This window comes from Azolla caroliniana, unplaced genomic scaffold (assembly GCF_043228905.1).
Source record: "Azolla caroliniana isolate FFs.n. ecotype wild unplaced genomic scaffold, voAzoCaro1.0.p SCAF_7, whole genome shotgun sequence".
Taxonomy (NCBI): Eukaryota; Viridiplantae; Streptophyta; class Polypodiopsida; order Salviniales; family Salviniaceae; genus Azolla; species Azolla caroliniana.
This window is the reverse complement of record NW_028230442.1, coordinates 10995224-11012281: the sequence shown is the minus strand read 5'-3', so window position 1 is coordinate 11012281 and position 17058 is coordinate 10995224. Positions and strand designations below refer to the sequence as shown.

At 43.9% G+C, this 17058-nt stretch overlaps 2 protein-coding genes across 2 annotated transcripts; both read left to right on the top strand.

The window, feature by feature from the left end:
* Positions 1–1532: 1532 nt before the first annotated feature.
* Positions 1533–14202, top strand: LOC147861960 (uncharacterized). The gene is made up of 6 exons (XM_087323043.1): positions 1533–1751; positions 9842–9974; positions 11199–11221; positions 13410–13448; positions 13550–13714; positions 13786–14202. The coding sequence occupies exons 1-6, from the start codon at positions 1533–1535 to the stop codon at positions 14200–14202; spliced, it is 996 nt and encodes a 331-aa protein (XP_087179169.1).
* Positions 11597–13003, top strand: LOC147861961 (uncharacterized). The gene is made up of 2 exons (XM_087322363.1): positions 11597–11768; positions 11856–13003. Exons 1-2 carry the CDS (start codon positions 11597–11599, stop codon positions 13001–13003), a joined length of 1320 nt encoding a protein of 439 aa, XP_087178489.1.
* Positions 14203–17058: the final 2856 nt, after the last annotated feature.

Genomic DNA, 17058 nt, shown 5'->3' with positions numbered 1-17058 from the left:
AGTAACCGTGTCCGTGCAGGTACTAGTGCATCTTGTAAGACCAAGACGCGTAGTTGTTTCTGTATAGCTTCTCCGTCGGAAGCGAGCTAGCCATTCCTCTGTCCATCGGTTTTCTTGTTCTTCTTCGTTGGTTTTTCCTTCAAGCAAAGTCGACTGTAGAGGTTCTCAACCCTCGCGCTTTGATACCATGTAAAGAATTCCGTGCGGACGCAATATAGAGAACCGAACAACAAAAAACGCAGGTTTAATGGAAAGCTTAGGTTTGCACAGTACGCACGGGAGAGACAGAGAGAGAGAGAGTAAAACACAAGAACTTAATTCAAAAAGATAATACTCAATCTATACATAGGATGTGCTCAGTGAGCACTTTTATACAAGCCCTGACAATCGGGCTGACACAAGTACTGACAGTACTTGACTGCTCATAAATGAGCCTCGACTCTTACTCCCAAAACTAATCCTTACGAGGAATATCTCTCTAACGGCCTTTAGGTTTATGCATTGATATGGCCTTCCTATGCACCGGTTTGCGTACCGGTTTACGCATCCGTTTTACGCACCGGTCCGGCCTAACCGATCTGTCCCAACCGATCCGGTCCTCGGCTTGCTCAGCCGATCCGGCTGATGTTGAGCTTGTCTCTCAACAAAATAACCGGAACAATTGTGGATGGAGGTTCTAGAGTAAACGTGATAAGCCAATGAACCTGCGACAACCTTGGTATCACATAATGGGAGTCATGCCTGGTTTGGTTGCGTATGGCGGATACCAGTTCGGTTCGGCCAACCAGAGTCATCCGGAACTTGGAGATTAGAATCGGGGGGCATGTTTTTCTGATATCCGCGATAGTCCTGCAACTCAACACGCAGGGAGCGTATCCCTTGTTGTTAGGGAGACCATGGTTAAGGATTGCGCATATAAAGCAAAATTGGCAGAAGAACGTCATTACCTTTCGTAGCGGAAAGATGAAGGTAAGGGTCCCAACCCAACCACGTGCGGGTACTAGTAAGGAGCTAACATTGCTATGTGCCGAGAGCATAAACATGTTAGACGGGTTAACAGACGACGAAGTCGATCGGTACCTAGATGAACTCCCGAAGATAGTTCCGTTCTTTGAAGTAGATATCGCCGAAGCCATCACACCATACGTCGTGCACTCAGAGGAAGTCCTTGAGGAGCCAGGTTGGGTCCCAACCCATGGTTAAGGATTGCGCATATAAAGCAAAATTGGCAGAAGAACATCATTACCTTTCGTAGCGGAAAGATGAAGGTAAGGGTCCCAACCCAACCACGTGCGGGTACTAGTAAGGAGCTAACACTGCTATATGCAGAGAGCATAAACATGTTAGACGGGTTAACAGACAACGAAGTCGACCGGTACCTAGATGAACTCCCAAAGATAGTTCCATTCTTTGAAGTAGATATCGCCGAAGCCATCACACCGTACGTCGTGCACTCAGAGGAAGTCCTTGAGGAGCTAGATCGGGAGGCGATCCGTGAACTACGACAAACACAAGAATCATTGGAACGAGAAATGGCGGTATCTCAACGAGTGAAGGCATCTCAGTTAGAAGAGGTGGACCTTGGGACTAGTGACACACCAAAAGCAGTGTATGTGGCAAAGGAAATGCTCTTGGAGGAGAAGAAAGCAACAATTGAACTCCTTAAAGATTCGAGACGTGTTCGCCTGGTCATAGGAAGATATGCGAGGGCTGGATCCCCAACTATACCAACATCAAATACACCTCAGCAAGTACGCCAAAATGAACCCGAAGTATGCAACGAGATTCAAAGAAGAAATCGACAAGCTGTTGAGGGTTGGTTTTATCCGACCGGTAAAACAAGCTACATGGCTAAGTTTGATTGTCGTCGTCCCAAAGAAGAATGGAAAATTCGGGTCTCTGGTAAAAGAACAGACCGAAACGAAAGGTATGGATAGAAGCATGGCGAGCTCGCTTCCAACATAAATGGTTGTATAAAATGCACCAGTACCTGCCGAGGCATGGATACTGGAGCTACGTGGAAGGAGCAAATGTAGCAATGTTGGATTCGGCACACAAGGACTTCCCGACATGGGAGCAAGGAGTGAGCAGAGTGCTATATTGCCTCACGTCCTGTGTGCACGACCAGATGCTAGGCTACATCAAAGACCCAAAGTCATCGAAGGTGGTCTGGGAAAATCTCTGGAAGATTTGCTCCGCAAGTACCACGACTCGGAAGTTGCAGGTTCGGCAAGAGCTCAACAATATCTGGCATTGGGACATGTCAGTCACCGACTACAACACGAAGATCAAGGAGATCTACAGCATGCTCAGTTCCATCAACGTGACGGTGGAGGAGGACAAGATGGTCCAGATCTGCCTCAGTGGTCTAGCACAATGGTACGGGCCAATCCGTATAGCGATTTGCACCCGGGAGAAACCACCGTCCTTCTTGGACCTGCAATCTATGCTGATGGTTGAAGAAAACCACACGAGTGGGTCAAGGACCACTCAATCGGACATGGAGATGTTGTACACAGAGGCGGATCGTCCCTATGGGTGTGGAGGACGAGGTGGGTCGGCAAGAACAAAACCGAAGGCATAGAGATACTGCCGACAGAAGTTTCGAATCCTCCACAAGCAAGGGAAGTCAAAGCGGTGCCAAAAACTGGAAAGGGGAAACTGACACAGAATGCTTGTACTGTGGCAAGAAAGGACACCGGGAAAGCGAGTGTTGGAAGAAGTGTGCCGATTCGGATAAATCCGGATACGGCGAGGGAACTGACAAAGCTCGTAGTACGTAGAAGGATTGGAAGGATCTGGAACCGGTAAGACTGGAAAAAGGCCAACCTTTGTGATGAAGCACAAGTCGAACTCGATGAAGAAGACCACTTCCGGATCTGAGGAAGTGTGGTACGTTGACTCTGAATCGGAGGAAGTGTGGTTCTTGACTCCAGAGCATCAAACCACATGACAAGCCATGAAGAGTGGTTCTCGTTTTTGGAAAAGCCGGAGCAACCAACAGTTGTCAAAACCGAAGACGACACTCTTTACCCGATCGTGCATGTCGGACAAAAAGGGAAGCTTATGAAATGCTTCACGTCCCGACAATCACAAAGAACCTGGTGTCGGTTGAGTAGATCGTCAACTAGGGGATGTATGTGCGGTTTACGCACCTCAGGTGCTTCATTGAGGAAGAGGGACGGATCATCGCGCATGGGCACCGGGACGAGAGGATGTTCATCCTCGACACCAACGACGTCGGCATCGCTATGTTCACAAAAGTAAAGAAGGCCGAATCGAATATCAAGTTGTGGCACAAGCAGATCAGCCACGTCAACTATTAGAGGCTTCAAGACCTGCAATCGAAATAGGTTGTTTTCGAATTGCCAAAATTTAGTGGCCGAAAGTCCCAAATTTGTGAAGCATGCCAGCTTGGGAAGCAACACCGACTTCCATTCCCCAGCGAAAGAAACCAGAGTCGTAACAAACTCGATCTAATACATTCGGATGTATGGGGACCGACACAGAACGTTAGTCTTGGCGGGAGCCAATATTTCGTCTCCTTAATCTATGACTACAGCTGGCACATGTGGATTACATGGATCTCTCCCGACTCCAATGTCCGACTCCGACCCGATTCCGGAGGATGAGGCCAAAGAGCCCGTAATGATCAGGCAAAAGATGAAGAAGAATTTGGTACTCTAGATCAGAGTCCGATCTCATTCCAGCTAAGTGGGCCAAATGAGCGACTGAGTCAGAATGACCGGTTAGATGAAGAGCCAGTGAGTAGAGTAGTGGAGACTCGGCCGTACTCTTCCCGCACAAGGAACCAAGGAGACAGTTCACGTGCAAAAAGAAGAGGAAGAAGAAGATGCCAAAGTATGACATCAGCAGAGATGAGTTGAATCGGAGTGAATCTGACTCTGGAAAGAACGAAGACGCATCTTGAAAGACAAAGTCTGAGACGACCAAGAGGTCCTTGAAACCGGCTAATGAGAGGTTACGCCGATCAACCGCCAGAAAAACCTTGTGAACAGGTACGGGTACAACGAGTACATGGTGCATCAGTGTGTATACATAACAAAAGTGGCGGAAGTGCGCGAGCCGAAGAGCTATGCAGAAGTGCGCGAGCCGAAGAGCTACGCAGAAGTGACAAAGGATGCAAATTGGCGTGCCGTTATGAGGGAAGAGATGCACGCACTCACGGAAAATGAGACGTGGGATTTAGTGGACTTACCGAAAGGAGTGAAGTCGATGGGTTGCCGATGGGTATACAAGGTCAAATACAACACTGACGACCTTGTCAACCGGTTCAAGGCCCAGTTAGTGGCCAAGGGCTACGCGCAACAACACGACATTGATTACAATGAGACGTTCACACCGGTCGCAAAGATGACGACCATCCGTGTCTTTCTTGCAGTGGCAGCGGCGAAGGGGTGGCATCTACGTCAGATGGATGTAAGGAACATGTTCTTGTAGGGTGATCTTGTGGAACAGGTGTATAAGGTCCAACCCCCCAGTTTTTAGTCCAGAATGAATACATCGACAGTGTGCCGATTGAAGACGTCCCTCTATGGACTTAAGCAAGCCCATCGTGCCAAGAACGTGAAGATCACGCAAAGATTGCGTCAGATGGGGTTTGCTTCGTCGAAATCAGACTCTTCGCTCTTCATCCGGCAAGGTTGGAATGGGCCGGTTAGTATTTTACTTTATGTTGATGATTTAGTCATCGCCGACGCCAGCCTGGACAAAATCGGCCGCGTCAAATCCCAACTTGCAGCATCATTCGAGATGAAGGATCTAGGAGGCCTTCATTACTTCCTCGGGATCGAAGTGATCCACACCTCGAAAGGCATACTGATCAGTCAATGCCATTATGTGTTTAGTATGCTCTTCAAATTCGGTATGACGGAATGCAAATCCGTCTCGACTCCTCTAAACCGGAATGTGAACCTTCGCCTCGACTCCGACACGACATGCGACCCGAAAAGGTGAATCTGACAAATAATCAGAAGCCTTATATATCTGACCATCACCCAGTCGGACCTCATTTATCTGATTGGATTGATTAGTCAATTTATGGTGCATCCGACCATGGAGCACCTTCAGTATGCGCACCAAATCCTGAGGTACGTTAGTGGCACTAAGGACAAGGGGTTGTATTGAACCGGTGTAGCCATACAACTAGTCGGCTACATGGATGCCGATTGGGCCAAAAATGTCGGTGATCGTAGGTCCACATCCGGATATGTGTTTTCACTTGGAAGCGTTGCGTTCGCCTGGAGCAGTAAGAAGCAGCTAACAGTAGCATTGTCGAGCACCGAGGAGTGGCTGACGCGACATGCGAAGCCATATGGCTCAAGAGGCATCTGAAGGATCTACGAATGGAGGTGTCTGATCAGCTGACGATCTATTGCAACAACCTCGGCAACATCCAGTTGGCAAAGAACCCTGTCTTTCACACCCAGACTAAGCACATCGAGGTGCACTATCATTTTGTCTGAGAGCGCGTTCTCTCTGGTGAAGTGGAACTGTTGCATGTTTCGATGGATTGGCAGGTGGTTGTTACTCGTAAGTAAGAATATACAGGGAGGCATAAGGGGTGGAACACGATAATGTGGTTGATGTGTATGTGTAATATGAATGAGTGTATGAGGATGAGTATGTGTATGAACACATGCACATTTGTGTTCATGTGTACAAAGGTGAGAAAGTGGGTAAGTAATGTACTCCCTACTTGTCTCTCATGGCCAAGCTTCAAGCTTCTCCTCCTCATCCTGGCCATAGCTTTCTGTCGCAAAAGTCTCCACAAGTTATGTCCTGGTCGGACATTTGGAGCCACCAACGGAGGCCCCATCGAGCTCATCAAACTTGTCCTCCTCGGTCGCCATCGGTTCACTGGTGTCTATACCCATATCTGTGTCTGTGGAGGAGGCCATACCTCTCAGATCTATGCCATCCGATAGGCCATCGCAAAGGCCTTTGTTTCCTTCTACTAGAAGTACGTAGATGATCAGTCAAAGTAGGAGATCCGTGATATCCTTGGCAGGTATGATCGAACACTACTTGTGGCTGATACTCGTTGTTGTGAACCCAAGCAGTTCGGTGGTAGAGGTGCTCGTGCTCGTTTCCAGAAGTCCTATCGTTAGGGGATGGAAGAGAGAGAAGAGATGCTTTATCGATAATATGCATGGGTATAGGGTCAGCTTCCCATTCCCTGCATACGACTGTCAGATCGTGTACATGGAATGTGTAATCGAAGTGTTGCAACAGAGGCAGAATGCTCTGTTGGAGAGTCCCACCACCACGAAGTGCAGAATAATAGAAATAGACGCATGTTGAAGAACCACAAGAGGATCATCAGTCTGAGATCCATCCCCTCATCATCACGCAGATCAGGCTTCTAGCTGTTTGGCCATTGCGGCTAATTCGAAGAAGGAATCAAAGCTCTCCATAGCTCGCCCTGCAACTAAAGATTCTGGGGTTAAGAAGAAAACCGTAGCTCAGATTATGAATGACGATTCTAGGTACAGTCATGGTGGCCATGGCTATGGCTACACATATGATGTTGAAGCTTTCTGGCTTCGAAAATCAAGATGAAAGAATGAGACTCTGTTGAGAGACGAGAAGAAGGAAATTGGGTCGAAGAAATTATTGTGATCCTGATGGTCCCCTTATGGCTCTATGTCTCTAAAATGATTCCTTCTCTGATAAGGGTTCATTTTCTTTGCTTTTGGCCCTCTGTTTTCTGGAAAAGATGTGTACTAGTTAGAAGGCTCGTGTAATGGGCCGGAATTTTGTTCCTAATCAAAAGGACTTCTACACAAAGAGCATTCTAAGAACGGGTATTTGGATGGGAAGAAGAGGCAATCTACTTGCAGAAAGAAAAGATTGAGTCGTTACCATCAACAGTGAAGAAGGTTGAAACTAATCGAAGAATACAATGCCACAGCTCTCTCCATCAGCGTGCATACTATTAAAGCTCAGTACCATTTGCACTGTTAGCAGACATTCGAAGTTCCATTTCTCTTAGAAGAAGTCCGGGAAGCCTAGTGGCAAGAGTTGAAGCCGCTACAGTAGGCCGAGCGACTGCCGCCTGGATAGAGACATCCGGTGACGGTGATGGAGACGTCCGAGAGGCGCGATCGAGAGCACGACCGAGACGCACGGCCGAGAGCCACGACCGAGATGCGCAGACGAGAATACGGAGGAGACGCGCGATCGAGACACGTGGCCGAGAGCCACGACCGAGATGCGCGGACGAGAATATGGCTGAGGAGCACGGCCGAGACGCGTGACCAAGAGCACGACCGAGACGGGTGGCTGAGAATACGGCCGAGAGGATGGTCGAGATGCGCGACTGAGAGTATGTCCGAGATGCGCATCCGAGAGTACGGCCCATACGCGCGACTGAGAGAAGGGCAGAGTGACGGCCGCGAAGTCAGCCAGAGAGAAGACAAAGAAGAAAGTGTACGAAGATGAAAAGAAATAAGAAAGAGACGAGGAGCAGAGAGGAGAATTTCACAAGCTGAAGGGTATCCATTAAAATTTCAAAAATTTGAGGGTAATAACGAAAATTTCTAAAATCAAGGGGTACAAATCATGAAATTTCGAAAACACAACTCATATGATGAAAGAAAGAATACACAAACTCACAACACGATTTCATGACCATGCCACAGTGAACTAGGCGATTGGTGTATGATCCAATCGCGACTTTTGCAGACCGAACAAGAAGGTTTGAGTCAAGTAAAGCTCCGATCGAAGTTATCGATCATAGAGTAGTGATACGGTCGAGGGATTTTCCGACCGTTGAGACGACCGATGGAGTTCTGGTTCAGAAGAGTTGTCATGGCGAGTGGGTTCACCGTGCAATGCACTATCCCATAGGCATGCCATGTGTTACCCGTAATGTTGTGAGAGCGAGCTCAATCGGATCCGGATCGCCTGAATAAACTTGAGTCAGATCGACATCCGGGACGATGAGCCGGATCAGTATCCAGATGGTATCTGGAAACAACTGGCCGGATCGGGGAGACGGGTTCGAGCGGGAACTAGAAGCCTAGTAGTAGCCTAGACTACTAGGTAATCATTGTCTCGTAGTTAGTGTCAGTCGTTCGTATGAGCATTGAAGTACCTGTCAGTCCTTTATGGACTTTGTATAAATAGTTTTATTATAGCACATTGTAGGTACAGAGCTTTAGAGTTATTTTGAATTGAGTTTATGTTCTGCTCTCTCTGTCTCTCCCGCGTATACTCTCTATGTATTAAGCTTCTCCATTAAACCTCTTATTCTCTGTTGCTATCCGACTAAGCCGCTTCTGTCTAACGCTTCCGCACGTTAACATTCACATGGTATCAAAGCGCGAGGGTTAAGAACCTCTACAACTGACACTTGCTTTCGTAGACAAACCCTAGAACTCGGTAACAACAGATAGATAGAAGATATGGACAGAGGAATGGCGAGTTCACTTCCAACAGAGAAGCTCGACTGGAGCCACTACGCGTCCTGGTCATACAAGATGCACTACTACCTGCTGGGGCATGGATATTGGAGCTTCGTGGAAGGAATGAACGAGGTAGCGCCTGAGCCGGCACACGAGGACTTCCCGGTATGGGAGCAAGGAGCGAGCCGAGTATTGTAGGGTCTTGTCCAGTGCCGAGAGCCGTGCGAAGCGTTCCTCAAACTCCTGGAGGAGCGCTGACGCGTTCCTCCCTTTTCCGGGGGTCTCCACCCACTCCATGAAGTCTTGCTTCGATAACCGAAGCGTGTCATCGAGCTCGTACTTCTCGAGGAGCCGTGGATCGGTAAAGATGTATCTTACCGGCATCTAAAGGTGTTTGGGTGTCTCTCTTATGTGCATGTTGCGAAGGACAAGAGAGCAAAGTTGGATCCAAAGTCCCAACCATGCATATTCCTTGGATACGACGATGATGAGTTTGGTTACTAGGTGTGGGATCTGGTCGACCAGAAGGTGTTCCGGAGTCGGGACAGTATCTTCATGGAGGATAAGACCATTGCTGACTGGGAGTCGGAGGAAAAGAAAATGAATTCCGAGTCGACAGGCAAAGATTAGCTGAAGGAGCTGAGTACCCATCCGCCCGGAAGCCAGATGACCCTTGAAGAACTAGCCGGTTTTGGAGAAGAAACCGAACCAGCAGAAGAAGAAGCACACACCGGAACCGGTGAAGACCTCGGAAATGGATTCGGATGAAGAACAGACGGTAGAACCAGTTGCCGAAAACCAAGGTTGTAGATACCGTCAAAGAGAGATGAGAGCCCCCTGGAGATTTCCGAATGCAGGGCATGTGTTGCTAATTGATGAGGGGGAGTCGGAAAGCTTCGAAGAAGCAAAGATATCATCCACATATAGGAGGAGTATCAGGAAGTCTCCTCCGTCAAATTTCTTCACAAACACGCAGTGATCGGCCTACGTCTTGTGGTACCCTTGGTCGGTCATGAAGGAGTCGAACTTCTGGTACCATTGCCGGGGAGCTTGCTTTAGTCCGTATCAACGTTGTTTACGTACGCGTATTTAACGTATCAATACGTATAATACCTTCTTATTTTTATAGTACGTACCATACGTCAAAGTTGTTCATTCAAATGTCATATACATTCGTCTAATACGGTATTTAACGTACATTTAAAAAAATACGTATAGTACGTATTTATAGAAAATGTGAGTAAAGCCCTAAAGAAAGCAAAAGAAAAGAACAACTTTAGTAAAATAGAAGGAAGGAAGAAAGACGGACAGAATAGACTTAGAAGAAGAAGAAGAAGAAAAAGAAAAAGAAGAAGAAACAGAAAAAGCAGAAGAAGAAGAAGAAGAAGAAGAAGAAGAAGAAGAAGCACTAGAAGAAGAAGAAGAAGAAGAAGAAGAAGAAGAAGCACAAGAAGAAGAACAACAACAAGAAGAACAAGAAGAAGAACAAGAAGAACAAGAAGAACAAGAAGAACAACAACAACAACAAGAAGAAAATAAAATCAGGTTAGTGAATATGTTTCTTTCTTTTATTTTTTATGATTAAGTATACCTCCCATTTTGTTGTATTCCAATGTCAAGTTGTATGATAATACCAAATGACAAGGGAGATTTAATTTTTAGTTAATCTAGTTTACGTATGCTTGTGTCCAGCAATCTATCTATTCCACAATAATGCATCTATACAAGTAACAAATTGGTAGACAATTGTAATTGACGTCATGCAATAAAACTCTCCTCTTTGCAAGTGTTGAGATCAAATATTATAGGAACCATGTGTTGAAACTCAAACATGTATGTATACATGTAGACAATGTGTTCAAAATCTTTCACAATTTGTAGCATTAGCTAATCCTTTGCTTATTGATTTTAGTGGTTGTATCCCATTTGAATTCATTTCAGAAATTGATCATTCTAATTTACTTTCCATGTTACTATAAATGACATTGGTTTCCAGAAACATTGAAGATCTCAATTTCGTGTCATGGGAAAAGTGCTTGGTCCTTTTTTAATGATGTCCCATTTTTTATCATTTGCAATGCATATTTATTTTTGTTAACAACTACTCATTTTTTGGAATATCATGGTTTTGGTTGTCTGCTTTTGAATGTGATGGGTATGAATAAATGTGCACTTGCTAGAACCCTTTCAATACAGCCTCCATATACATGGATTGTCCTTTATCTGTAGGCCCTAATAAACCGCACACTTTTAGGACATGGGCAATGTATATGCATCTGGAAAGCTTCCATCAACTTGCATTTTATCGAAAGAATCTAATGCTTTCTCAGTAGTTCTATACTCAACAAAGCCTCCAATGAGAGCATTCCTTTAAGACACAAGAAAAGGTGAAAGTGTTTGGTAGTAATAAGTATCCCCTCATCTTGTATCTTTTCAAAGCTTTTCAGTGCATCCTCAATGGGTCCATGCTTAGCATATCATGCAATCAATGTTGTCCATAATACCACATCTCGGTTGGACATTCGGTTGAAAACATTTTGCACTTCCACTATAGATCCACATTTGACATACATATCTAGCAAAACACTATGAATAAATAGATCTTCATCGAACCCTTTCTGTACATCTTCAAGATGGATTTCTTGACCAAATTCTACTTCCCTTTTGGCTTCCAAACTTGTTGAATTTTTTGGCTTTTATGCATGTTGTTATTACGTTAAGCATTAAGGCTCTTTAGTTAAGTTATGGTAATTTTTGCTTCCTTTTTAGCTTCCAAAAGAGTTGAATTTTCTGTTTTTATACATGTCCTTAATTGTGACATTTTCTTGTATTTGCTTTCTATGAATAAAAGATACTCTTGAGTATCCTGTAATTGCTTATTTAAAGTAGTATAATCCTCATCCTCCCTGAAGGTTGATCTATTCAAAGTTTTCAGTTCTTCGATTTGCTTTAATGCATTCATATAATCTTGCTCCTCTTTTTGTGCATTATTTTCCATTTTCAATATCTCAATTTTATTGATTTGTAGAAAATAAAGAAGGAAAATGCCGCCCATTAAGAACAAATATTGGGATACATGTTGCCTCAATGTCGTAAGAAGTCAAACAGGAAATAGGAGTTGGAACTGTAAATTTTGCAACAAACATATGCATGGGTCAGCAACACGAATGATTGCTCATTTAATTGGAAAACCTAGCCATGGAGTAACGAAATGTACCAATGTCCCCAAGGAAATGTTGATTGACCTTACAACTTTGTATGGTAATTGTGGAAGCCAAGCAATTGGCGAAGAAGAAGATATAGTAGCAGAGATCGACTCATTCAACATGCCTGAACAAGGTATAGACACAAGGCTACAATAGGTGTCTTGATTACTAATGTTTAAATAATTGTAAATTATTTATCTTGAATTTTTTTTTCTTTTAGGTGTTTCTACCTCATGCTCGTCTACCTTTGTTGATGAAAGTCAAAGCATGTCATGTATGGGTGGTGGTAGTCGCCAACCATATCCACCAGCAATTATAGTGAAACAACAACCGTTGCGTAAAGGACATGTGTTACAAATGCAAAGGACACAACATGCAAACGTTATGGAGGTGAGATGTATCATTGAAGCAAATTTGTCATTTAATCTATTAAAAACACCATGTTGGCGGAACATGTTAGAAGCTTTCTCTACAATTGGAGAGAAACATAATGGAGTCACATATAATTACATGAGGACGAAAGGCTTGAAAAATGAGGTTATATCCTTGCAAGCAAAGTTAGAAAGGGTAAAAGGATTATGGCCCAAGTATGGTTGTTCTATATTAACAGATGGATGGGTTGATGTTTCTCATAGGCAACTTGTAAATGTCCTCGTATCATCTTGTTATGGGACAATGTTCCTCAAGTCCATTGATTGTAGTCATGCTAATACAACACCAACAGTTGATAGCTCTTGGTTAGCTGAAAGAATTTCAGAGGCAATTAGAGAAGTTGGTAAGGAAAATGTGGTCCAAGTCATTTCAGACAATGCATCTAGTTGTGTCCGCATGGGGTCTTTGCTAGAATCAGAGTTCCCTAATATTGTTTGGACTCCATGTGCAACCCATTCTTTAGATCTACTTTTGGAGGACATTGGTCAGCTGCCTTGGATGAAAAGTATTATGTTGAAAGAAAATAATATCGTACGTTTTTTTTGCAAGAAGAGGAATGTTAGGAAATTTTTTTCTGCTCACAGTAACCTCGCCATCTTGAGACCTTCTAAGACAAGGTTTGGTGTGATGTACCTTGTCATACAACGTTTGCTCAAAGTTTGGTATCCTCTTGAGCAAACAGTGGTTAGTGACATGTGGAGGTCTTGGTCAGATTGCAATAAGCCAGATGCCATGAATGTAAAGAACTACATCCTTGATCCTACAACTGAGTCCTCGTTTCAAGTTGTTTTGACCCTAATGGCACCATTGTATAGTGTTTTACGACTTACTGATAGGGAGGGATCCACTATTGGTTTGTTATATGAGTTTATGCGAAGAAGCAAAGATGTTTTAGCAAAAGGAGTGGAAGAAAACATCCCCCACAAATCCAAGTAAATTTCATATTTATTTTAATTTTTTATGGTTTCCTAGCATTAAACCTCCAAATGTTTTCTCATGTTTTAAGATCAGATCATTTTGTAATTACTAATACCCTTTTAGGTATGAAGATGTTTTGAAGTTATTTGACATACGATGGAAATGGTTCAAGAGGCCGATCCACCTTGTAGCTCATTTGCTGCATCCGATGTGGAGAGAGGAGGCTACATTTATTAACCCCAAGTTAATGGATGCATGGATGAGCTATACAGAAAAATTGTACTCGACACTTGAATGTGATATCTTATTTCGTGAATTGCATGAATATCGAAATGGTACAGGGACATTTAGCTATGCATTAGCACGTGAAGAGATATCTATGATGACGCCAGTCACATGGTGGGAAAATTTTGGTGGAAGAACTCCAAAGCTCCAAGCATTAGCTGTCCGCATATTATCCCAAGTAAGTGTCAAGTTTTGAAAAAATGATCAATTTTATAGTTAAGTTCTAAAATACTGCACTTTTGTGTACTACCTTTTATTTCATATTTTGTTTTCTATTAGGATTGCTCTTCTGGGGCAGCAGAAAGGAATTGGAATGCACATGCTCTCGCACATACAAAAAATAGAAACAGACTAAAGGTAGCACAACTTGAACGATTGGTATATGTGCGAGAGAACTTAAGGCTAGTTCGCAAGTTTGAGACTGTGAATGCATCTCCAATGCAGGTATTGTTTTATTCACTTCTTATAATTTACATTCCTCAAATTTTGTTAAGCTTTTATAAACTTGTTTGCAGGTGAATCCAAATGAGATAGATGTCTCTAAGACTCCTGATATTCCATCTATTAGCCACGAGAATGATATGGATAGAGAATTCTATGAAACTTATTTTCAAGAAACAATGAGCATGAGAAGAAGGACAAGGAGCATGACAAGATCACATACGACAACATCAAGCGATGGAGTCCATATTGATCGAATACGGAGGCAGAGGCCAAGAAGAGATGATGAGCAGTCTTCTTGTAATAGGAGAATAACAAGATCAAGTACATTTGCTTCTTTACCACCAAATGATCAAGATAATGTCAATGGAATAGAAGAAGCAATTCATACAAATTATGATGATCTTATTGATGAAGAACCTATGTTGATGTCATCAACTAACACTGAATCTGATGATGAAGATGGTGATTGTGATGAGGACGAGATCTAATGACTAATATTTCTGATTTCTATACATTATTACTAAGCTCAATAGCCATATGTTACTTTTCTTTGATCTAAGCCCATTTTGATACATTGGAGTCTTGGACATAGTTCAAGTTATGTGTTCTTAGAAGTCAAATATCTGATGTTGTGTTGTTAAGGTTTTTTTCTAAATTTTGTTCCTACAATGCATTCTATTTCTTTGACAAAATGCAATGTAAGTGTATCTCAAATATTTGATGTTATGTGTTCTGAAGGTTTTTTCCAAATCAAAAGATGTGGTCTTTTCTTCAATAGGTATGTTGCACTTCTTGTCAAAGTGTTGTTTTTGTCAAAAGTACGATTTTTTTTGTAGAATTGTAGCTTGTCATGACTCATCATGTGAATTCCCTCAATCATGTGAGGGATATATAGTTTTTGCTTCGTGGCCTTGGCTTTTGTTGTAAATGCCCAACAAGTTTGGGTTTTTTTTTACCTAACAAATATCTATTTGATTTGTTGATTTGTATCCTTTTGATTCTCATATTTGCTCGATTTGCCCTTTAGTACTTTTAAGATGCAACTACAGCCATGGAATGCTTCGTTACATTGCCTATACACGGTTACAATATTACAATATTACAAATATTTTTTAAGAAAGTAAATAAATTTCAAATTCTAGAAGTATTTAACGTATTTAACGTACTATATGTATTTTATAGGTATTTAACATACTAAAAAACGTATTTAACGTATTTTAAAATTGGGAGGTACTATACCCGTATTAATACGTTAAATACGTATGGTATCAGTACCGTACCTAATGTACCTAACAACCATGGTCCGTATAAGCTCTTCTTCAGCCGACACACCAGGTGCTCCTTCCCTTTCTTCTCAAATCCTTCCGATTGATGCATGTAGATCTCCTCTTCGAGGTCACCATGGAGAAATGTTGTCTTCATGTCCAGTTGCTCTACCTCGAGGTCCATGCTTGTCACTATGCCCAATACCGTCCGGATGGATGTCATCTTTACTACCGGGGCAAAGATCTCATCGAAGTCCACTCCTTTCTTCTGCTGGAAGCCCTTCACCATGATTCGGGCCTTATACCTGGGTGGATTTCCGGCATTTGCCGGTTTCAACTTGTACACCCACTTGTTCCGGAGTGCTCTCTTCCCTTTCGGCAACTCCGTTAGTTCATATGTGTGGTTCTCATGCAGGGAATCCATCTCATCTTGCATGGCACTCAACCACTTGCGGTTGTGGGTGTCTCTCTTTGCTTCTTCGAAGCTTTCCAGCTCCCCCTCATCGGTTAGCAACACATGCTCTGCATCCAGAAATCTCCGAGGGGCTCTTCTTTCTCGGAGAGGATATCTCCGTCCCTGGTTTCTAACTACCAGTTCCTCCGTTTGTTCCGAATCCGAATCCGATTCGGGATCTTGTCTGGTTCCGGTGTCTTCTTCTTCTTCTTCTTCGGTCGGTTTGGTTTCCTATCCGTATCCGGCCGGTTCGTCAAGTGTCATATGGTTACCGACTAACATCTTTTCATTGGTTTTCATTGGATGATCCGGAGTTGATCATCCTTTTCTCCGACTCCCAGTTGGCAATGGTCCTGTCTTCCATGAAGACTATGTCCTGACTCCGGAACACCTTCTTGTCGACCAGATCCCACACCCGGTAACCAAACTCATGATCCAGCTTTGCTCTCTTATCCTTTGCAACATGCACATTTGCGAGACACCCAAACACCTTCAAGTGCCGGTAAGACACGTCCTTACCGGTCCATACTCTTTGCGGTGTGTCTCCATCCAAGGGCACGGAGGGTGATCTATTTATCACATAGGTCGTCGTCATCAGTGCCTCAGCCCAAAACGTCTTGGGTAACTTTGCATGTGCCAACACGCTCCAGACTCTCTCCATTATGGTCTGGTTCATCCTTTCGGCCAGTTCCAGTGTCCTCGAGCTGGTTTTCAATGAATGATCCGGAGTTCATCACCTTCTCCGACTCCCAGTCAGCAATGGTCTTGTCTTCCATGAAGACTATGTCCCGACTCCGGAACACCTTCTTGTCGACCGGATCCCACACCGGGTAACCGAACTCATCATCGCCGTATCCAAGGAATATGCATGGCCTGGACTTCAGATCCAACTTTGCTCTCTTGTCCTTTGCAACATGCACATATGTGAGACACCTGAACACCTTCAGATGCCAATAAGATACATCTTTATCGGTTCATACTTTCTGAGGTGAGTTTCCTTCCAAGGGTGCTGAGGGTGATCTATTTATCACATAGGTCGTCGTCGTCAGCACCTCAACCCAAAACGTCTTGGGTAACTTTGCATGTGATAGCATGCTCCAGACTCTCTCCATTATGGTCTGGTTCATCCTTTCGGCCAGCCTGTTTAGTTCTGGTGTCTTCGGCGCAGTAAACTCGAGCCAGATTCCCTTCGACCGGGAGTACTCCTCGAACTGCCCTCGGTATTCTCCTCTGTTATGTGCTCGAACCGTCTTCAGCTTCCGACCGGTTTCTCTTTCCACTCTCGCGTGGAACTCCTTGAAGACGGATAGCACCTAATCCTTCGTCTTCAATGGTGAGACCCATAGCTTCTGTTACCGGCCGGCAAAGGAATCTATAGTGGGAAACGGAGAGTTAATTGAGTAGTAGGAATATGGTTGTAAGTAAGCTATGAGTGTGGACGGACGGACCGGAATCGGTATGCCGTTCCGGATCCGGACCGATCCTGAACAGGTGCGGATGGCACCGTTTTTTAATACAGACCGGAAACCTATTTAAAGGCCCGGATACAATGTAATAGTTAGCGGTGAATTAATAAAAGCTGAGCGTTATTATCTATCTATGTTAATTGCCGTTCTGTCTTAATT

Coding starts and splice junctions, on each gene's coding strand:
- LOC147861961 (XM_087322363.1), top strand. CDS start 11,597: ATGATTGCTCATTTAATTGGAAAACCTAGCCATGGAGTAACGAAATGT. Junction 11,769..11,855: donor ATTCAACATGCCTGAACAAG/GTATAGACACAA, acceptor TTTTTCTTTTAG/GTGTTTCTACCTCATGCTCG.
- LOC147861960 (XM_087323043.1), top strand. CDS start 1,533: ATGGCGGTATCTCAACGAGTGAAGGCATCTCAGTTAGAAGAGGTGGAC. Junction 11,222..13,409: donor CCAAAAGAGTTGAATTTTCT/GTTTTTATACAT, acceptor GGTGGAAGAACT/CCAAAGCTCCAAGCATTAGC. Junction 13,449..13,549: donor CTGTCCGCATATTATCCCAA/GTAAGTGTCAAG, acceptor GTTTTCTATTAG/GATTGCTCTTCTGGGGCAGC.